At 37.8% G+C, this 23,727-nt stretch overlaps 1 protein-coding gene across 4 annotated transcripts in view; it reads left to right on the top strand.

The window, feature by feature from the left end:
• The first annotated feature begins 18,958 nt into the window (after window positions 1-18,958).
• The window catches only part of Kn (EBF transcription factor knot), a 74,390-nt gene continuing 69,621 nt past the window's right edge, over window positions 18,959-23,727 (top strand). For all 4 annotated transcript variants that reach the window (XM_070314499.1, XM_070314500.1, XM_070314498.1 and 1 more), the window contains exon 1: window positions 18,959-20,019. In XM_070314499.1, coding sequence (XP_070170600.1) covers window positions 19,949-20,019 — 71 coding nt within the window. In that variant the 5' untranslated portion in view covers window positions 18,959-19,948. The remainder of the gene's footprint in view (window positions 20,020-23,727) is intronic.

Below are 23,727 nucleotides of genomic sequence, written 5' to 3'. Positions count from 1 at the left end.
GAAACGGAATATGAATCCGAGTTCGCTTCTCTCGAGCAACGATATTTAACGATTGTCGTTGATAATGAATTCCGTTTGCTACATGTATGTCGAGCGGTTCATGAATATTGCAAGCTAGAGCGCGCGGTATTATTCGGTTACGAGGCGTGATTAGCGTCTCCGTCAACTCGCATCAAACTTTCCCGATTAATCAACCTGGCCTGCCCCTACGGTGCGCGCTCTCTCGCCCCCGCTTTCGCTCTTGTTCTCTCCTTCCCGTCCGCGGCCCAACCCCTTCGCGGTGGTGACGATGCCACGGTAATGTAAACTAATTAAACTGGAGGCCAGGCACTAATGTGTCCATTATGTCGTCGTCCTGCCCTCGGCCCAGCTTCACACCGGACCCTCAAATCCTTCTCTCGTCCTTCCTGCTCCTTCGTTACCTCTCGCGGTTTCGCTCATTCTCCGCCTTTCTTCTGACCACGATACAACGGAAATTTTAGGCACGCTATGCCATAGTCAAAGCTGTCCTAATCCTTTTCTATACCATCTTTAGTATCCTTCGGGGCAACTTACAACTCTGTTTTGTGGAAAACCACAAATTTCTGTAGCAGAAACTTACCGAAAGATTGAAATATCTTTGTGTCTTTTGTTAAAATGACTTTGAAAAATTTCGTGTTTCGCATCCGGATTAAATCTCGAATAATACAAATACAAAAGGACACGACGACTAAAATAATTAAGTGTATTATGCGTACATTCTTTTTTTTACAAAAAGTTATCCGCCTTAATAATACGGCTCACCAATCATCAGCGAGGGAAGCAATCATCAATTATTAACACCTCCATCTGTCGGTACATCTTGCCAGAACCCTCTCGACAGCGTAGAACTCTGTACAATGCATTGCTACATCATATTATATTCTACGATAGACCGTATGGCGAATAAAAATTCTATTCTCTTTCTTTCATTATTTAAGAAAAATATAAATATAAATATATATAGCAGAGTTTATATAGCAATATTATAAAAAAATTATAACAAAATTAAGTATAACATCTAGCTTTTCTTAAAATATATTTTTTATCTTTATTTATATTTTATATAAATTTATTTTCCCCTTTTTTAACTTTTAGTATCTATAAAATATCTCTAAAATATTAATAACTTTATTTCTTATTTAAAAAACTATGTTATTCGAGATAACGTATATTATTTACATACAGAAAATATTTATATTAACACGAGCAACAGTTATATATCACAGTTTTAATATTTTTCTTCTTTCTATTCATAGGATAAATTAACCTCTGTGGAGTCTCATCCCTTTGCATCGCCATTTAGAAGTGTTTTATGCTGCAAAGGCTGCACCATGGTGTTTTAATCAAGTGCCATAGCATATTGCGCCCTAAGCTAAATGCGACTCTGTAACATCCCCTCCACGGGGGTCCCTCTTACAAATTGCTAGCTATCGTGCCCCCTATAGCTGTGTCAACGATACGTCATGTCTCTAAATGTCTGACTGTCGAATTCAGCATTAGAGCGCATTGTGCTGCCGTACCTGCTCAATCTCATTCATTATATTCGATGCTCATCTGCTTGTCTGCAACAACAGTTGTCGATCGAACGGCAAAAAATCAATGTTATTGATAAATGTAAAAAATCAAAATATAAATGGCAAAACAATCGCCTGTTACCAAGTAACAATACAATAAATAGCACGCGTAATAATTGTGCATGTAGTTAAATAATATGCAATACTTACCAAGTATGATTCCAAGATAGTAAAATATTTTGAAAACATATAACTTTAGAATATTCTTTGTAATATCAAAGCACATTATCACAATTTTGTCAAGTTACGAACTCTTTCTTTCTTTTATAATATTTCAATTTTTAGCGAAACAAAAAAATTTATTTTAAGTTTCGTGTAAAGATGTGCTTCGATAATTCCAAGTCACTTAAATTTTGTCTTTGAATTCGCTTCGATTGTGCAAAAAAAAAAAAAAAATAAGAACGGTATATCAATAATCATTATAGCTTCATGCGCCAACTGTCGCTGCACAGCAGGTTCTATTTATAGGCGTAAAACAATTTCCAGCATAGAAAATCACGCGTTATAGTTTCGTATTATAGCATAACGGCGTGCCATTCAGTAGGGTGCGTGGGGGCTACCGTGGCATTCGTTACGCTAGTATTCATAAACCATCATAACTTTACTGGCGTGGGTTACAGCGCGATTCCTCGTTACCTACTCCCTACCATCATGCAAAACGCACTGGTCTTTCGTCGCAAATGGGTGATTAAAATTAACTGAATTTTCGCAAATGGTCAACCATGATTCGTCACGCATATATTTTTTTTTTATAAAATAATAAATATCTTTAAGAGACGTATTTTTTCTTATGTAAAATAAAAAATTACTGTTTCGTATTAGTTGACATATATAAGATAAAATATCTCATTGCATATACAATACATACATAATTGCTAACTACATAAAAGTGAGTGAGCAAATTATAAAAATTATAGCAATCGAATAAAACATTTTCTTATTTAGCAGTTTCTTCCATTTTATATTTTTATCGATTCAGTTTAGCGTGTTTCTCTTTTATGCGCATAATAAGATTTGTGTTCCAGAGATCCACAGAGACTACCGTACATTCAACATAATAATTGGACATAAATAATTTACTCTTTTTTAAATCTTACTGATTTGCTTCACGGTTCACAAAGATTGCTTTGAAATATGCAAACATACCTTTTTACGTTACAAGAATATTACATGTATGGTATAATGAAGTTTTATTCTTTTAATTCTTTTTCCCATTCCGCACGATTACAGATCTGCAAATTGCGAAACTTTAGCCCTTTTCCCGTGGCAAGATAGCTTTCGAAGCTTCCAAGAATATTAAAAGGGTATTAAATAAATCAGCGCGTTATAAGAATCATACTGGCGACTATTGTCTTGATTACTTAATTACAGAACTGAGAAATACAATAAATATAAGATACATATATATACATAATGATTTATTTGTCATATTAAATAGCTGTAGATACATATCGTGTAATTTCTATAAGTGGAAAATTATTTCAGCTTACCGCTTAAAAATTTTTAACGTGCCGTCCGGCACACTCACAGATTTCTTCGCGGAACTTTAATTTGTTTCGCGTCTCGACGAGAGTACACGCACGAAGTAAATAGTATATAACTACGTCGACCGCTATCCCGCCTCTTGTACACGTCCCGAACGATAGTTTGCCAGAGATACGGACGAGTCCTTCAGGGCTCGCAAACCCAACGGCTGGCCACGGCGCCCACGGGAGAAACCCCAGGAACTATCCTCGAACACACAGGAAGAGAACTTTCGAATCCTGCGAACTGCAACTAGCGCGGTTATCCACGTCGCTGTTTTTGATAAGGATATTAATAAAGTTTAACATCCATGGCACTCGCGCGATACCAACAACCGCACAAAGAGGAAGATAGGACAACATTCATAACAGATGCATTTATAAACAAACAGATAGAGAAAGAGAAGAGAGAGAGAGAGAGAGAGAGAGAGAGAGAGAGAGAGAGAGAGAGAAGAAAGTTCGGACGTCTTATAAATGCATAACTTTGCTTAATATTACAGTACGATTACTGCGAAAAAATTTTTTTATGATATAATATTTTTTTTTATATTTAATATATTATCATACATTCTTTTTCTATTTCTAGATAAAAATTGTTACACAAATTATTATCTTAAAAGATAATATGTATGCTTAAGTTATGCATTGATTGGGCAAATTCTTAGAGATATTTCATGAAATGTTAGGATTTACGTTGGATAGTCGCAGCGTTCTATCTTTTCACAGAGCATCGTCCACTTTTCTGCCCCGCCAGTTCTTCGGATGTACAGCTTTCAGCAGACTCGGCAACAGGAGTTCCTGAAGTCGCGACGAAGGCACGAAGCTGGCTAGTGGCCCCCATAGGGGCTGTGCAGTGACTTTCGCCCCTATCTACCCTAAACCACGCTCTGGAAGCGTCTCTCCACCCTCCTACGGATAGGTCGCATCGCCGCCACCATAGCTTGGATCCGACTTTTGAAGACGATCTTCTCTCTTTATTTCTCTCCGTGTCCTTTTTAATACCGCCGATGATGCCGATACGCCGAACGCCTCCCGGCAATCTTTTAAGTTTCATCCGCGTGCCTGCGTCATTTGAGTAAGTTTATAAAATATATCTTTTTTAAACCACTCTTTTTTTTTTGAAAAAGCAGACACAATTTTATCGATAAAAGATATATGCATGTGTGTAAGTTTTTAATATATTTAAAACAAAATGTACAAAATAAGATTGCGATATAAAGAATTTTATTTACAGATAAAATAATTCGAAAGATTGGTAACTTCTAGAATTGTGACATTTATAATAATAAAATTTTAATTTAAAAAAAAGTGATATATTTTACTGGCAAGTAAAAGCGCAATTTCTCTCTCGATGGATACAGTTATCTGCGATGACGTTATTTCCAGTGTCAAGCAATTCATTTTTAATTATATTTGACGTCTCTTGAGAATCTCTGCCTATTTTCAGATACTAAACTTATTAAAATAACAAAATTTAATAAACATATCTGTTAAAATAAATGTATCTTTTTTTTTTTTTTTAACTCTTTTTACGTCAATGTTACAGTAGTATACAATAATAATCTATTATTTCACTATTATTTTAGAATGATAAATATTATATTTACATTTCAGTATTTAATTCTTTATCGAAATCGACAACGATAAAAGCGTCTGACTATAACCGTTGGGCATCGCTCAAAAGGTAGATTTCTCTACCAATGTCAGATTTGCATTTAAACAACGAGGTAAATTCACCTCGCGTAGCACGAAACAAGGACACCATTGGGAACATAAACGAAGTGGAAGACTGGCTTATGCCAGCTCGTAAAACGTCGCCGAGTATTTTAATTGGCAAAGTATGCTAAAAGTCGAGTTCACGATAAGATTTATTTATATGCTTCTCCCCCCCAATCATCCAAACCAAGCAAGCCTGAAAATTTATCAAAATTCGAGAGACTACTCAGAACATATTTTTATCTGTTGAGTCTGCCATTTATATATATATATATATATATATATATATATATATATATATGCATTTTTAATATATAATTATTCTGTGAGTAAATTACACATTTAAAATATTATAGTAAAAAACTATATCGACTATATTGCAATGAAATGAATAGAAAATACAATTTCATAATCCTACAATTTTTTTTTTTTTTTTTAGCAACAAACACAGACAAAGGTATTTTCTGAATGAAGTCTTTATCCGGTGAATTTCAATGCAGCCGACGAGATGAAATAAATATGAAAAAGCCAAACGGAAGGTGTTCCATTGATGATTTGTTATGGACGTGTGATTTTCCTTTTGTTAGAAGGGCTAAGCTGGTTTAAGGCACGAATGATGTGAAACGAAAATATACTTGTTTAAGAAATTATAATGAACACCACGTCTGAATATTATCCGCCATTTGGCTGTTTAAATGGTCGAAAAAGTGCAGTGTACAAGATTTATGATGTATCTCAATCCTTTAAAAGAATGAAACCCTTTTCTTTTATCCGGCATGTCTGACAGCTTGTTCTCGACCGAAACTTCTTTATCCGTAGAAAAGTCAACGATAGACGAGTGCGGGTGCGGGTGCGGGTGCGGCTGGAATCTCAGACCGTTCAACGGCAGATAATCCTCAGAGTAGAGGATCATCCAATTACGGTGCAGGTGACCCGAGCGTCATTTGTATTCATTTCCATATTCTCCTTGTTGTGAGAAAGCAGTAATAAGTTTCACAAAATCCTATCTTCGTTGCATATATCTTGCATTACTTTTCTTTTTCTCGTATGATTGTATTTTTTTTTTTTTTTTATAAGAATCACGAAAGATTATCCGAAAACAAGCACCAAATAAAAACTTAACCGGGCTTTCGCGCGGATGTTTTTTTTACTAGGATTATCTGCTTTATGGGGGAGGGAGGGGCGCTTTAAGCTCGATTTAAACCCAGTCGTGATTACGTCTCGATTCTTCACAGCCTCGAGTGAATAATCTCAGGAAAGCAAAGATAAATAAACAAAATAAATGCCATATTTTTCACCTCTACGAAAAAAATGATATCGTTAATACGCTTGACTTAATTCCAATACATATCGTTATTAATAACAGACATTAAACATTTTCGTATTACTAATAAAGCTCCCGCGAGAGCGATAAGCTAATTATGCGAATTAACAATTTCCGATATAATTTATAATTTGCAAAGACACAGGCATATTAATTACTGTAACGTAATATAAAGTCTTTTGAAAGTACATGAATAATAATACGGACGATGGATACGAGACAAGAATACTCGTGAAAAAGTAAAAAGAAACAGCAGAGTAGAGTATTGTGTATAATAAAAGACGCAAGTGCTACGTACATATATTGTTGTGAGAAAAAGTAAGGTGCCAGAGAGATCGATGTGCCGATCAAAAGCAGTAATAGGAAATGCACATATGACGCGGTCTTCATGGCTCGTTGCACTCGAAAGTAAAGCCGGGAGGCACGTTTATAATGGAGAGAGCATGCACTTGTCCGTTCTGCTGCGGTCTAAAATCTGATGCTCCCTGCGGATACCGGTAGCACCCTCGCCGATGGCTCCGTTGCCCCTCAAAGTAGATGCGGTGTCTCTCCGTTAAACAAGTTTGAGAGATACCCGCGAAAATGACAGAGAAGGGTGAACGTACTTCAGAAGGAGAGGGAATAGTTTAGTCGCGAGATGAGATGATCACATCTGTTTGCAATTGTAGCAAGTGGCTCGATTTTCGTAGTTATACAGGCTCACCAGATTAACGTCTATCAATTGTATATAATTGCAACAGTATTTCGTTTACTCTATAATTATGAAAGATCGATAGAAACGTGTCATTATGATCTTGGCTCGAATAATACGTAACAATACGTAATAATTCTAGAAAATTACATCTTATAAAATAAAATTCACATTTTACATTTTATTCGATATATTAATATTATTTGATTATTATTTTTAAATTAGAAGGGAAAAGAAATCAGTGAAGCTGAAAAGAAAAATCGCCACTTATCGCTACGAATGAATCCGAAATTTGATAATAAATATAATCGCTCCGCGTAGATAGACCATTGAGAGAATAAATTAAAAGATAAAATTGTATTTCGATGTGTTGAAAACGGGAGAGAATATAGTTTCTCTACGCCAGGATCATTCTCTTTATAGACAAATATTAGTGGTCGTTTCCATACAAGTAAGCAGATATGATGTTTCAATAAGAGACGGCAGTTAGGTGTGTCTCCAACGTGCATTTTGGTCTCGTGGCATTGTCATCCCGTATCTGAACGACCGTCGTTCGACCGCAAATACCTTTTACTTTTATGCATATGTGATACGAGAGTATATAACCATATTTTTTATTATATTTCGCCAAATAGATCGTTATCAGTTGTATTTACAATTCTATAACATAAAAGGAAAAAAATATTCCTATTTTTCTATTATCTCTTTTATATTAATGCACAAATTATATACAATATATAAAATTTATAATTTTTACTATTCTTTGTCGTATTCTACATACATAAATCTAAATATTAATTAGAGATTAGCAAAATTTTTTATCATTATTAATGTTTATATTTCACAAAAATTTATTCATCGAAATCAAAATTAACGTAAAGAAAAAAACATGTAATATGCTAGAGATTCAACTAAAAATATTGTACTTACGAGACTGCATAGAGGATATTTATAGTTTTCGCTTTTGTGACAGGTGTCTCGCTGTGCAACGCTGTCTCTCTGTTATCGAGAGGAGGTTTACATAAATGATAAAGACGTCCACCTCGCGTAGTATTGAGGTAATGCGCTACGGAATAAGAGGGATACAACGACACACATACACAGACGAGAAAACGAGGGAAAGAGCCTTTGTCCTCTGTATATGGTATAGGCGTCGAAACGCCTCGTTGGTCACCAAAGGATAATGTTTCTCTGTCTCTCTCTCTCTCTCTCTCTCTCTCTCTCTCTCAATCTGTCATAGCGGTCGCAGAGCTTGTGTCTCGACGTACCATTCCTCTTCTCTCCCGCTTCTCTCTGTTTATAGACACCAACGCAGCTACGAGTCCATAATCCAAACAGAGGGTGCCGTATTCACTCACCGTAACCATCGGCCATGTGCTCGTCTGCGAATAGCTATTTTCCTGGTATTCGGGTAAACGCCCGTCAGCGAAGAGTGCAGATTTTCCGAGATTCATCTTTTTTCGTAAAATATTAGCATGAAATATGTGCCATATTTCAAAAAATAAATATATCGGAAATATTTAAAATATTACATATAAATTGAAAATATATTTATAGAAAACTAAAGAGAGAGAGAGAGAGAGAGAGAGTAATAGAAAAGTAAATTTGTTGTCTTTTGTACTTTGTTTATTATTAGATAATTTATATCAAAGCATTGGAATATGGACTTAATTCTCTTTCAATATAACCACCAATTATTTAGATAATATATACGGTATATTTAATTTATATATATATATATATATATATATCTATCCCATTATAAAAGTATATAGATTTTTAAATATCTTTGATTAATTCTATTTCCATAATTAAATTTAAATGTTTTATATTAATAGAAATTTTGTATTAACCCGATCAAAATATATTTCGCTACGCGTTAATTTCGATCGAAAGCTAACGACAGCTCTAGTTTTGTGTCGACCAAAGTGACTTTTACCAGTCAGCACGCATAATTAGAGAAGAAACTTTATGGTTCGTCATATCTCTGGCAGAAAACCCTTGTCGGATGTCTCAGGTTGCTCTTAGCTGCTTAAACCTGAAGAGAAATGATTTACCACTTGAACGTACTCGTCGTCGAGCAGTTATAATGCCAGTTTGACAGGGCATAAATCTTGAGTGAAACTGCGCGATATCACGAGCTGCGTACCATGTGTTTCAGAGAACGCATTTGCAGCCGACCGCGCAAAAAGAATTCCGTTTCTCCGCCCTGTTACCCCTTTCCGAAACCCTTCTCGGTACCCTTGAACCCCTCTGATCGAGTTTGACCGCGGCGCTAATTCATGGTCGGTGACATCTCGTTGCCTTCGCATCAAGTACTATTGTTCCGGCCAACTCGATCTTACGGGCCGATTGTACTCCTCTCGAGCGCGACATTAAATGTCCAAAGTATTAGCAGCACCTGGCGGAAGAAACGTTCGGTGAACAATTTCTGTAATTGATCCGATTGCATGTTTGTTTGAAAACACCGACACCGCGTTACATAGCCTATGCAATATGATTCGAATCGACGATTGTTTGACAGGCATTTGCAAACGTGATAAACAAGCCGAGAATTTAAATCGATATATAATATTTAGATTTTTAAAGTAAGATCTCGTCTCATATATTACAGTATGCTATTTTCATTACAAAAGGATTTTTAATTAGATTTATATTATTTGTCATATCCCAGCGTGTGTGTAACTAAATCTTTCGAAATGGACGAGCAATATTGTTAACGCAGCGGGCTCTGACACTGCAGATACGCAAACAAACTGGGCGTTTGACAACCAACAGACATAATTGGTTGAATACCGCCTCGATAGACAGAGACAAGTATTACAATATCGGCGAATACTCCCGTGACACTGTTGCTCGCGTGTTTGTATCTTGTTACGAAATGCGGCCTGTACGCGAGGCACACCATCGTTCCGTTCCTCTCGATCCCTCTCGTTTTATCCCTCTTTGCCAACCATTCCTTCTCTCCTCTTCCGACGCGCTCGCTCGCTCGCTCGCTCGTTCGCTGTCCTGTATGCGAAGCAAATGTATCATATCACACGGGCCCCCAGGGCTGCATTACAAGCCCGATCATAGTACGTTTCCGGCTGTATTAATACGACCGTAAAAATGCAACCTCTATTTCGCGATTCCGCCGAACTAAACCGTCCGCTAATTCCATTTGCTATAGGGCGAAAATGGGGTGCGTATGCATGCGCGATGCAAACGTGCCATGTCGCGTTCATAAATATGTACCTTACAATCCTGCGCTATGTAAATTTTTAATCAGATAAAAGATACGCGCGAGGATACGTATTTTCTCCATCGAAGGTTTCTTTCTGGATAGAATAGATTATTTTTTGAAGATGCTAAAAAATTATCTCAAAGATACTTTTAAAAAAATCTTTAAAAGCGATAAAATACAATATTATTCATGTGCAGAAAGTTCATTGTATTTATCTGATACTGTGAAAAAAAAATAAAATAAAATAAACCGCCGGTCAATTAACTTCTGGCATCGTGTTCGACGATAGCAAGTCGTTTTCGTTGCGGGTGATGTACATAGTTCGGATGAACGAGGACTCGGGGAGCAACGAGTGATAATAAAACCTGAACAATCAAGCGGCGCGTGTAAGACGCGGAGCTGGTAAAATGAACGCGAGGATACGCGAGGAAACACGGAATATCTTCGCGTCTAGCTAGAAGCGAAGAATCTTGGATGGATGTACAGCACAGGAACGATAAAAAGCAAGCTTTACGACGCGACGGAATTACCAGTATCCGTCGAACGAACCAGCGACGACCAGCCGACGTCTCTACGTCCTTGCCACTGATTTCACCCTTTTTCCTAAGCGTATAAACCGCAAACGAGATTATGCAATTACAGATATAATAGTTTATCGTCCAGCCCTCCGCTAACATTTTTCTAACAATTATTTTGCTATGAATATAAGCGATATCGTTATGTTAGGATTAACGTCGATCTCCCTTATAATGTAAAAAAGATGTGTTAACGTGTGTTTGAGAAAACAATATACATTTAATTAACACTAGTAGAAATAATTTTAAATAAATGACAGCGATATTAACGCGATATTTCCAAGTCTGCCGGTATAATAATGGATTTACGGAGAAAACATGGAAGCGTGACGGGCCGATCAAGCCAGCGTGAAACAAACAGTGGATATTGCAGGCAATGTGTCGCGCCTGGGTTCAGAATCAGTCCTCTGCAAACACGTTAATGTGCGAAATACACACATCCTGCTGCGGCTAATATTGCGAGAACGCCGTTCAACAAGATCCTGACACGCGTATCTTCGCCATAGGAAATGATAGTTTCATTAAGATTAGGCCTGCGCTAACGATAACATATTACATTATTGCTCCTTTATAATTTATAGCGCACATAAAAATTGTCGTTTATAAACGATGCTTTAAATTGATAGAATATGAAATGACCTATGTAACTTTAATAATATACAATTATATATTTTTTATATAGGTATACATCCGATTACAACACTCTCTTATCAATGTATATATATAGAATATATATACATTTAATATTCTAACTATTCAATTGCAATTAAAAATATTTAATTCTATCCAAATTAAATTTTTAACACTTATGTGCCATTTCTTTTAAATCAATATTCGATACTAAGCGATCGTTGGAAGTGTGGGAAAAAAAAAATTATTTTAAACGCCATCGTTAGCAGCATGGATAACCGAGCGCGCAAAAGGGTGGACTTTGCATTCGCGGGACTTTGTTAGAGGGAGAGGTTACGCAGTGGGATACGGGTGCGTTTACGCAATTACTCGATATTACTGCTCTGGGCATCGGTAACTCCGCTAGCTCTTTACCAATAAACGCATAATCTCGTAATACCATTGATTTTCAATTCGTTATTTATCCGCTCTCGGCGGGGTTCTCAAATGAAAGAAGCGATTCTGCGCAGTTTAATCGAATCGCGTTGATTCGCGAGTATTCGGCTAACTGGCCGTGAAGCCGAAACGTGAAAATATCGTGAAAAGAGAGTGTTATCGCGGGAATAAAGGTTTTCGCCCGTGTAACGAAAAATTGCCAAAACCGCCACAATAATCATAAATTTCGTTGCGGTGACGCGATAAATGTTTCAAAGTGGAGGGGCGAAAATTTGTCCATATGATAAAGCTTTCGGATGAGAATCGCAGCGTACACAGTTAGAGCGAATGACCGTGCTCGGTAATTACAACAAAATACGTTAATATCACCCACTCTATATGAACACCCCGGGTCAAGTGACCCCCCCTACGCGGTGCATCGGTCCGTGTGTCGATTCAACAGACCGGACCAAACAGGTAATGCATGCGTTATTAACATTGCCAATTTTTCGTATTAATTAACTGCGAATATATATATGCGATAGCATTAATCCAATTAAAGCCGATAAAACGTATACATTGTATGGCGCAATGAACGGGAAGAACCTCATTTATTCTAATACATAAAATATACAATACAATAAACATAATTTGGTGTTGTAGCGATTCTTCTCTTAGCTTTGGAAAAATGGGACAAATAGGGTGTTTATCGCATTATTTATAACGCTCGATTTTCTTCTTCTTTCTCTTTCCTATTAAGAAATAAAAATTGATTTACGTTATTAATATTATTACGTTATTAATTTCTTATACAATATTAACACGAGAAGAATCGACAAATATATTTTTCAGCTGACTATATCTGTTATTGTAACTTGAAAATTTAATAAGAAATACGTACAATATTTTCACTCAAAAGCATCTTCGAACGTAGCATAATCCGACGTCTCGTTAAATTCGCTTTCTACGATGCATATAACAAATCGATAAAATGGCCAGGACACACGAATGCCTTTGCCCCTTGACGTCATCGTCCGTTCCTAAGTTTATGTAAAGGGGTGGCAGGACATCGGCAGGAAGCTGGCGGGCAGCGGATACCTACGTAGGAGGAACAAGATGGCAGCTTCCCACGAGAATTCTCGAACGAGGCCGCAATCCAGCGGATACACGTCCCGTCGACGACGCTGGCAACCTCCGTTTCGCTTCTACGTTTCCTCCTCATTCTCCTTTCCGCGTATTCCGTCCCGTTGTTCTCCTCGTCCACTTGGTGCGTGGCTTAGCTACGTTTGGCAGCGTGGCCGCCTCGTGTTTCCCGCAAAATTTTCTCCCTCTATAGATAGACCGACGCACAGGTCTGAAAAGTTTATGCGATGCACGCGTGCACGCAAGCCAATCCGACAGATCAGAGTGGTAGCCGTCCGCGGATATTAGCTGGTAATCTATTTAAGTCATTAGCGGGAAATCGAGGCGCACGTAGCGTGTCGAAATTAATTAACGGAAACATACGACCATTTCTACTCTAATAATGAAAATTCACCCGATATCCTTCTCAATTCACAGTCATGGTACGTCATGTTAATAAGTTAATAAATAGTATAACAAATTTCTTTCTTAATAATAATTATTATTGTACATGTATGGTATATATCGCAGATTTCTTATAAAATTAGTTGTCTTTTTATAAAGCGCGAAATCTGTACACAACGGCTTTTTAGAAAAAAAAATCTCAATTTTTTCTAATATGACTAAATTTACAAAAACAGCCCGAAACATACATAAAATCATACACGCATTCTGTATATCATAATTAATGCATAATTGCGTTAGAATATAATAAACAACGTACGATATTTTTTAATCATATTTAAGTAACGTTAGTAGAGATTTGCGCTCTCGTTTAAGGAAAAAGAGAGCTTTGGATGCAACGAAAAATTATTCCAATAGATAGTCTCCGCAAAATAAGTTACATTTTCGAATACGGTAACCTTTGAGCGCGCACAGATCGAAGTCGTGTACCCCCCTACAGCTCTCGAGGGTATCCTATCTTCGACGGCGCACCCTCTACCCTCCACGAACCGCGCTATCGCCTCTCGCCGGAACGATTTCTCGACTTGGATGCATCGTTACACTTTGGTTAACTGGCCGAATTTCCCGTGTCCATCCCCAAAACGATCGACTAACGATCGCGGGCATGAACATTGTCGACCCTCTCGCGAATCACCGATCAAACCAACGATATACAGGGTCGGCGGCGGTAATTCGTAGTACTTAGCGGTGATGTTGATTGCCCTCTCGTAGAATCTCCAGTGAGACATAAGCTCTACGACGTGTGCGCGGGAACTTTCGCAAAATTAACAATTACTCGCGCAACAATTATGTAAAATAAATTGAACAAAATTTTTTAAATAATCTTTAAAAGAAAAAAAAAGAGAGAAACTTACGCGATTTTTTCTCATTCACGCCATACAATTTTTTTTGCCAAAATGCATCAACATTACCTAATATGATAAGCGTAATTTGTTGGGGGGGGGATAGAAAAGTGAAAACAAATCCCTCGTATTACGAACAACCGACGGAGAAATCGTTATCGCGATTCGCCAAGTTTCATCCTCCGCTAGATATATCATAGGGGTTGTATGAGCGGTCAGCGACGTATCGAGTCTGCCGTCCCTGCTTATCACTAATTCAGGAGAACGTAGATATCCCTGGATATAAAAATAATTTGGTTTATGGAAACAGACGCGTCCTCGATTCGGGTAGACGGAGTTTAGCGATGGTTACGGCTACTATGACCATGCGAGCCTACGGAATAAATCATGAAGCGATCTCTCCAAGTTTCACCCATAGTATGCGGGAAAGTTTTCAAAGATATAAAAAATTTCTCCGATACAGGCAGAATTCTTATTTTTCATTAATCTTACGTTAGACGCGATTTCATGACGTGAGCAATTTCCTACGCGGAATGAAAGTGTAATAACAGCCTCGCGAGTTTGAAAATTTCTTCTAACGGATGCGACGGTTTTCACTGGAAATCACGCACATTACAGCCTTATCTCATCGAGAAAAGGATTAACGACCAACGTGTCTCTTATCGGCACAGAGGTAAACCTCAACGGGCAAGGAACAAAAACGCAACAGCTAATGACGTTGACGCGGCGGCAACCTGTTGTCCGGCCCTTTTGAATAGGAGTGCACGAACAGGATGGCCATACTAATAAATAGCCCCGTCCGATGGCGCATCTGCGTAGGAAAAACTTTACCCGAAAAACTCGAGCGCCCCTTAGGGGTTTCCGCGCTGCGCGCACCCGCGCTCACCCCCCCTGAGAAACAGGAGGCGGCATTATCATTATAATCATGCATCAATGCGCTGATCAGCGGTATTGTCATACCAAATGCTGAACTCGAGATAGCACGGGCAAATACAATACAATGCGGATGAACTGTGTGGTTTTTAACGCCGTGTTTTTGTGAAATACGCGATCCCGACAGATGATGTTCCTGCAAACTTAAATTTAATTTAAGATCCTTAATTATGCGTTTGAAGGTTGAGACGTTTAATAATTAATAAGTAATTATTTTATCTTCTTATTTTATAACTATTTAGATAATTACGATTTACATTCGAAATTATAAAATAAAATAATATTCAAAAATAATCGCTTTTTCACACAGCGATATGTTTAAATAATATGACAAAGAAGTCCGTCGCGAGCAACGGAAGAACTCTCGTTTCCTTTCATTCGTCAACCGAATTCCATGTCTCGTCTTTACGAATGCTTACAATTAGAACGTTTGACAGGTGAGGGGATGTCTCGATTTAATATAGACGAAAATAATCAGAAGACCACTTCACGAGTGGGGCAAGTGCAAGTGCAAACAAACTCTATCATAGAATTCTGGACACTTCTATCCCGCGCACATGTTCCGAATTCGCGAGCCTGAGGGATGCCACCCCACATGAGCGTCACATATGTCGAGTTCTCTTCGACAGGACCCTTCTTGCCGACCCACCATGTACCATTGCGTACTGGTAGTACCTTGCCTCGATGCCTCGATGGCTGTAGGGTGCACCTCCGGATACTATTACGGTGGGACAAGTGCGGTTCGCTGCGGCAACACGCCCGTCTATTTTATCGTAGATTTTGCAGAATCATCGACCCATGTTGCGCGCGAAGCTCACATTGTCGCTGCTTTTGCACGCCCGATGTTCACAATGGGAAAAAATTAAACAATAATACCTTATATTCTTAAAATTCTTGCGAAAATCTTAATGGCATACATTTATTATCGTTTTAATTTTATAGAAATAATATTTTATATAACTGCATTAATGAGGAAAATTACGTTCTACGTACGTAAGATAAGTAATGAGAAAACAAACGTTGAATAAATTACTTGGGTTAAAATATTTTTATTTTTATTATCAGTTCTCAGTTTTTTTTTTTTTTTTTTTTTTTTTTTTTTTTATCAGTTATGCGATATTTTTTTCCGCGTACTCGTACTTTAATGCATCGGTAAAAAATTTTCCCGATTATTGATACATCAGCTACTGAGCTGAATCGAAAATGTGGTTGACAGTTTCATCCGCAAACACGTCTTCTTAAGCCGACGACATACGCAGGGACAAGTTCCATGTGGAACAAACAAAAAAAAACCAGAATCAAAATATTATCATAGCTAAATAATAGGCTTAAAAGATAAGTTAACTAATGCAGGATATCTATATATGTATTTATGTACAATACATCGTGGCAATATTGAAAATATCGTACGACCCTTCCAACTGATAATTGGATTTAGCCAATGCGATGATGTTCATTTGACATTTGGGATATTTAGGAACGTCGATACCGCTTGCTATTGGATTATTAGAATGTTTGAGAAGCGTCTATGCATAAAATCTATCGAAAGTATTCGATAGATATGTCTCTTTTCTATATCAATGCCATCGATATTTCTGTTAAATAAATCAATTCGTTGCAAAAAAAAAAAAAATGAAAATTCTTACAAGACACTTGATTGTTCTATTGAAAAATAATGATTCAACCGCAACAGAGTATATCTCGCGATATACGTTTTGTTTTTGCAAACTGATATGGTCTTTTTTTAAGAACCGAGGCATAACGGAGCAAAGAGCATTTCTAAATAGCTTCTCATACCCCGGAGTCATGTCATTGACATAAGGTGGCAATGTTACAGGCTGTTGGGCAGCCGAGAGGGATCTCATGAATCACGGCAATGAAAGAGAAGACGAGCTGCGGAAAAAAAGGAGATTGAAACCGGTTTGGCACGCGCGCATGTCGAGTGTTTCGTAATGACGCCTGCAGACCCTCATTAAGCTTCGTTATCTTGCCATGTGATAAACATTAATCGGCGCGACCTCTGACACTTTACGTATATGGTGAGTGTACGTTAAATAGTTTCAGCGATTACTCACTATTATGGTAAACTTGGTTTCGTAACTAGTACATTGCTAACAAAAAGATGAATATTTTATTATTTCTTCTAATAAATATGAATGCGTGCATATTTTTATAACATAACACGCAATGCGATAAATGATTAATATTACTTTTGAGTTATATACGATACAATTAGGTTTAATCAATAGTACAATAGATAAATACAGAATATTCGGAAATGTTTGCAAATGCAAAACAGTCAAAGATGTAGATTCACGGTTAAAATGAAAAGAAGGGAGGAGAGCCAAATTACCCGGCACAGAACACATTATCTCCACTTGATAGGCCCCATATAGCCACGAAGCAGTGGCTCTCCCATGTAAATTGTTCAAACAAGATCTTGAGAAAAGAATAGACTTTCTTCAGGCTCTACACTAGTAAGAGGATTGCGAGACACTGCGACTCTTTTCTTTCTTCTTTCCCTTCTAACTTCGCGATTGCCTTTATTCCCTCCATCGCATAAATTTATTCAAACAAATTCTATAATTACTTTTTCGACCCAACTGCCACTCGACTTAAGATTTATATCCTCGATTACATAGTAACGCTTAATGTTTTTGTCGTTTACGTAAAATATATACTATAATTTTTTGTCAAGTTTAATCTTTTAAAAATAAAATCAAATTTTTTAAATTAACAAACTTAATACGCAGCTCTCTATATTAGTAAAATAAATATAAATATCAAGGCGAGGAGGATAATTCAATTAAATTAAAAATGTACAAATGAGAAAAATATTATTCTTATTACTATTATTTGAGTGGCTACGCAAATTGATATATACTAGTCTATCTATCGGCAAGTAGAACGGGTCATCTATGACGCGGCGAAGAGAGAGTGAGTTTAACGCCAATAGAAATGGTATGTCAGTTGACGATTCGATAAATTCATGGAGGGAGACCAACCACGGATCTCTTTGTATTCTAATTATATCTCGACAAAAACTGATCGGTTAAACGAGAGCGCGAAATAACATCCAGACCAGAATAAAAAGTATCTTCGCAATCTACGATCTAAATGTCATCGCGTTAAAATAAGGTTCCAAAGAGATACAGCTATGAACTAAATACTTTCGATCAAAGCAATCTGATTTTCCGCTACGCAGTATTTAAATTATTTTAAAAATAAAAGCCTACCTAGAAAAAAATCACATTTTCTTAAGAAAGTAAGTTATGTACTATAGGAAAACTTATTTCCCAAAAATGTTCTATAATAACAGAATTTTAAATAAAACTGTTCAGATTTATACAACTCGAGCTTTACCATTGAAACACTTAAAAAAATTGGCAATGCGAGAAGAAAATATATATGTACGGTGTACGATATTCCTGCAGAAAAATACTTGATTCACAAAAAATTGAATTAAAAAAAGATGTAAATTTTTTTTCAGCGAGAAAATTATATAAAATTTATAAAAAATATTTACTTAAGGGATTTTTCATTATTTTCAGGGGGTTTAATTTGTACATTTTTATTTGAAAGAACGGAGCGTCGCGGTATCGACCTCAGGGTAGTGCGGCTCGCACCAAAGTGAAAGTCTCATGACGTTGCCGTAGCGGCGCCACAATCCTTGGTATCTGGAATGGGCGTCGAGATGGGTACAAGCAACCTCGTCCATTGGTCGTGCAACTCGCAGTGGATTGGTGCACCGTACCAAATGGGGTAAAACCACCCCAACGGTATGGTCGTTGCGCGGTGTCGTTCCTGGCCGCGCCCACCGCTATCCTCAAAGCCCGACCCTACTGGGACCTGCTGGCACGCCGCTAGTGCCGGCCCTGACACATTCGACAAGCGGCTCCGTAACGGGAAACAACGTGCGACTGGGGACCTCGAAGGACCTCTTCGCTGATCACTAGACACGCTTCGGACGTTCGGCAACGACGAATAATACGTGCCACAGGGTGCCGGCGACGAGTGCTCAAGATTACTACTACCGCTGCATGACTACATTCGTGTCCCAACGTATGTCATCCAATTTGGTATAAAGATCATCGGACAATTTCGAAGGAAGCATCGTAAAGACGATTAAAGAGAGCGTTCAAAAGACAAGATTCGTAAACATGAGGTGCATCGTGTAGAAAGTGGTACAACCAGTGATAGAGACCAACGCAAACCGGTAGGAAAAAAAAAGGGACACGTTTCTACGCGAGCGAATAAGAAGAGTCATCTAGTGAGAACAGTGCATCGTGAGACGCAACCCTTTAGTGCGCGCTTGTATTTCGACCTCGTGGCACGCACGTTTCGGACGCATGTGCATTGACACGCGGTCGGTGGGCTCGCTTTGACGATGCAACCCGGAACGACGCGACGCCGTCAGTGGTAAGCGGACATTCATGCACCGCCACGGGCTACCGGCCGCTGGCGTTCAAGCGATAACGATTCATGCGCGCATTTAAAGAAACGTGGCACCGAACGTATTCGCTCTGACGGAGGGACAACCAGTGGAGTCTCCCGCGGAAGCGCGAAGGGGTGGTGAACGAGGGGGCGACGAAGGTTTCCGCAAAGAGTGGCAACGCGAAGGAGGAAGCCTGTTGCCCCAAGAGAATCCCTACGGCCTCACCACGCGGTCCGACGAGTGGAGCAGTCTCCTGCCCAGCTCCACGATCGTGGGTGCTGGGGGGTCGGCATGGCTCGGACTCGGCGCCGGGGGTGGTACGGGGGCCACCACGGGAGGCGGAAGTCCCGTCGAGCTCGAGGGTCACTGGGGACGCAAACTGTACGGCGCGAGTGTGGCCCCACCGCCCCCGCCGCCTCATCATCATCCACGAGCGCCGTTGGTTTTCGCGCCTCAAGATATGAGACAAATATTGAAAGAGGAACCTGTACCACGTGCTTGGCCGCAGCCCGCGCTCGCCGACAACGGAACGTAAGTACATCAAAATGTAATCTTCATATTTGACAAAGAGTATAATCGAGATATGTGTGAAATTAGATGTACTTATTGGCAAAGAAATTATTAATGTTTATCGTTGAAATAATATTTTGATGTATTAATTATTCCGTTCATTCCATTTTATTACAACGATCAATTTCCTCGAGGATATGTCTATAACTGTCTCTATTGTGAGGTTTTTTACATGATACGAATGAGTAAATTGGCTCTTCTTCACTAAATTATATAATCTGGATATATATATATGTGTGTGACATAACAATATTACGTAATTAATCTTTTGCAATGAACAACAATTCGAAGAAAGAAAAAATTTTTACACACGATATTATTTCTACTAACTTTAACGAGGAGCGAAATTACCATTATACGGCAAACTTTTATTGCTATCAATTTCAAAAAAGTGTGATATTTATATTTTAAAACAATATATATAAACTGTATATTTAAAGATATATTATATGAATTATATTACTTTGTCATTTGCTTGTCAGGAGAAAACAAAGTACATATTGTATGACATTAAAATTGTTCTCCTTAAAAATTTTAACTTATTGTAATAATTAATCGCAGCGTACGATAACATAAAATATAGAAATGTATTCGTCTTTAATATAAATTGTGCAAATATATTCGTATTCCTGTTATGACATTTGCCGTCGGATCGAACGGCGAGCTATATCCCTACACAATCCTTAAAACTCAATATTCACTAAAATGGCCACAATTTCATATACGTAAATATATTTACCATAAATACAGAATCCAAAAAAAAAAATTTTATATAGATATAGAAATAATAAATTTATCAAAGAAAGAAATAAAAAGGTGTTTTAAAGGGGTACGATTTTTTCATAATAATAATATAAAGCTTACTTTTATTACTTTTCAAAAAGTGAGTAAAATGTAATTTTCCTCTTTTTCTCTCATCGTAGAATACGGTGAATTTATATAATTTTATCTTTTTCTTTGCCATTATCACATCGTTCCATAGATGATAACGCTGAGAATTGACAGCGTAGCAGCTACTGTTTCGTGCTATGAAAACAGATAGTCCCTTTATTTTCACGAGCGTGTATCGTTTCAAATCGCGATGCACACGTTCCTGCGTTTGGCGGACGATAAAGCGTGCTTTATTGCGGCCTCGCTTAAAGGATTTCTACGACGTGCAAACGACGATGGCACGAATATCTACGACTACTCGACAAGGTAAACCGGGTGAGCCGGCGGATTCGCTAATCCAATAGCGGTTCTCTAACTAATCCCTTCCTCCAAGTACCGTGACACGAGGACCGACCGGAATCGAGTTAATGTAATTGAGAATTTAACGCGCCTTTTGCTCATCGCTTCATCCCGTACTTTCACCGTACTTTCCCTCTCGTTTATCCAATCGTTCTTCCTGCAGGCTATCGGAGCGTCTTTGAGAAGGAGAGGCAACTTTCTTTCGTCCCGCACTCGCGAAACTAAAGCGCGAATAATTTTATTAAAGCTGCTTGCCGCAAGAGATGTTACGAGACTCTAACGAAAAATAAAAATAAGATAAAGATACGCAAAGATTACTTGAAAATTTTCAATGTGCAAATTACAATATATAATTATACATTTCAATTAATTATATTTGTATGTATATAATTTATAAATTTAACCATCTTAAAAAGAAGTAATAAAATAAATTATTTATAGTTTACATAATTAAATTAAAAAAATTTGAAGATCATTGTATCATAATAAAATGATGAATATAACAAATGACTGAAATTATTGAAAAATACATAACGATTTACATGGAAATTTTGAAGCATAAATTTTCTTTTTATTAAACTTAATTAAATCAATGTTGCGGCAATCTAGATAAATTGTCTTACAAAAGTTTAAGAGTCGCAAAATGTTAAGCGTCAACTTTCGCCTTCGCGGAAACTCAAGCTGGAAAGTTTCGTTTCCTGCTACGAAGAACGGTTGTACCACGCAACTGCGTTACATAGAGATCAACTAGAGAGAGAGAGAGAGAGAGTGTGTGTGTGTGTGTGTGTGTGTGTGTGTGTGTGTGTGTGTGTGTGTGTGTAAAGGTTTGTGAATTGTTTTAAAACTCTCGCGAAACAGAGGCGTATAAACTCTAATGGTTTTTAAAAACTCTTAAAAAAGTTGTTCACCTAATGAAGCAATAAACTATCGCACTCGAACGGAAGGGAACTGTCGCGCAGCGAAAAAACGACGGCTTCGCATATGAATCAGAGATAAAGGGGGAAAAAAAAACGAGCGGGAGAAAAATTGCGATCAATCTTCGAAACGGTTAAGTCGTCTGACAAATCTGTAAAAAGACACATCGTAGTACGTATGTACGTATCGTAGAGTATCATAGTACCGAATGCTTTATAATAAAAAAATAAATAGTGTTTATATTTATATTAAGAAATTATTAATTGAATTTTATATTTTATAATTTAAAGATAATTATATAAATCTAAGTATTATTAATTTATATACTACCCGATTAATGTGTAATGCTTTAATATAAAATTATTTCAACTTAATTAAAATATATATGAAAATTATTTATTACACCACGAAAATTCTCATGCCAAATATTTGCCAAAATATTGTATATATATATATATATATATATACCTACGCTTCGTATGTTTATTAACAAGTAATAGATTTTTATGTGCAGAAAATACGATGAAACATGCTAAATTGAACAACGCTCGCGGTAACGCGTGCTCGTAGCAAATTACATTCGGATATATTACAAATTGCTCATTATCTCCGTGCGCATTATGAATCGCGTTGGGTGCGAGCGTAAACGGAGCGTGCTTCGGGTAACTCGCAATAACTAACTACGCCCGACGGTGCGTATTACCCGCGGATTTATTGTAATTCTCTACGATTGCTTTATCCGTGAATTCGTAACCGTATCGGTGGGCTCGTGTATTATCCGTATATTTCATTCATAATGTACGGCGCGCAAATAGCATAGGTTGAAATTTCGTGTATAAAATATAAGCAATATCTATCGATCGTTTATCCCCGACAATCCGCCATTACTTCGAATGCATCGTAGATTACGCTTTGTCATCGCTTAAATGTCCATTACATCGTTATCTAGTTCGTACATGGATGATACCACAGATTTTACCCTTGCGTGAAAAAGCTTTCGCACCGTCGTAATTTCCTAACGTCGTATAAAGAGCGATTCTTTTCATAACTTCACATCCGCACGGTTCGCAAACCGCGAGTATATGCCGCTTTTATTCGCCGGTGTTCCTATAATTGCGCGACATCTACTCGTATAATAAATTCGCGCAGCTTTTCTCGCGATCAAGAAATTCCGTTGGAATTCGACGAACGAATTGTGTCTTCCAGCGCATTTTATATCCCTTTATTTGCTCTTACATTTGAATATATGGTACGTCGCGTTTTAGGGCATCGCCTCATTCGGAATCTACAAATCGAATGGCGCGACGTTAGAGTTAAAAATGAATGATTCGCGGGTGCCGGAACGAGCATCGGAGCGTTATCTGCGAGACGAAGGTGCGCGGCTGGCAAATTGCACGCGCAAATACAGTAAACGCGAATGGAGCCCGTAATTATCACCTCGGTGTCGGTCGGTAGAACGAGCGACACGCGCGCTGGTATAAGCGCATAATAAAGCGCGCGTTACCCTCGTATAAACATTTGAGC

This window comes from Polyergus mexicanus, unplaced genomic scaffold (assembly GCF_030449975.1).
Source record: "Polyergus mexicanus isolate NDT 795.1 unplaced genomic scaffold, iyPolMexi1.0 SCAF_27, whole genome shotgun sequence".
Classification (NCBI taxonomy): domain Eukaryota; kingdom Metazoa; phylum Arthropoda; class Insecta; order Hymenoptera; family Formicidae; genus Polyergus; species Polyergus mexicanus.
This window is presented reverse-complemented; position numbering and strand designations above follow the sequence as displayed.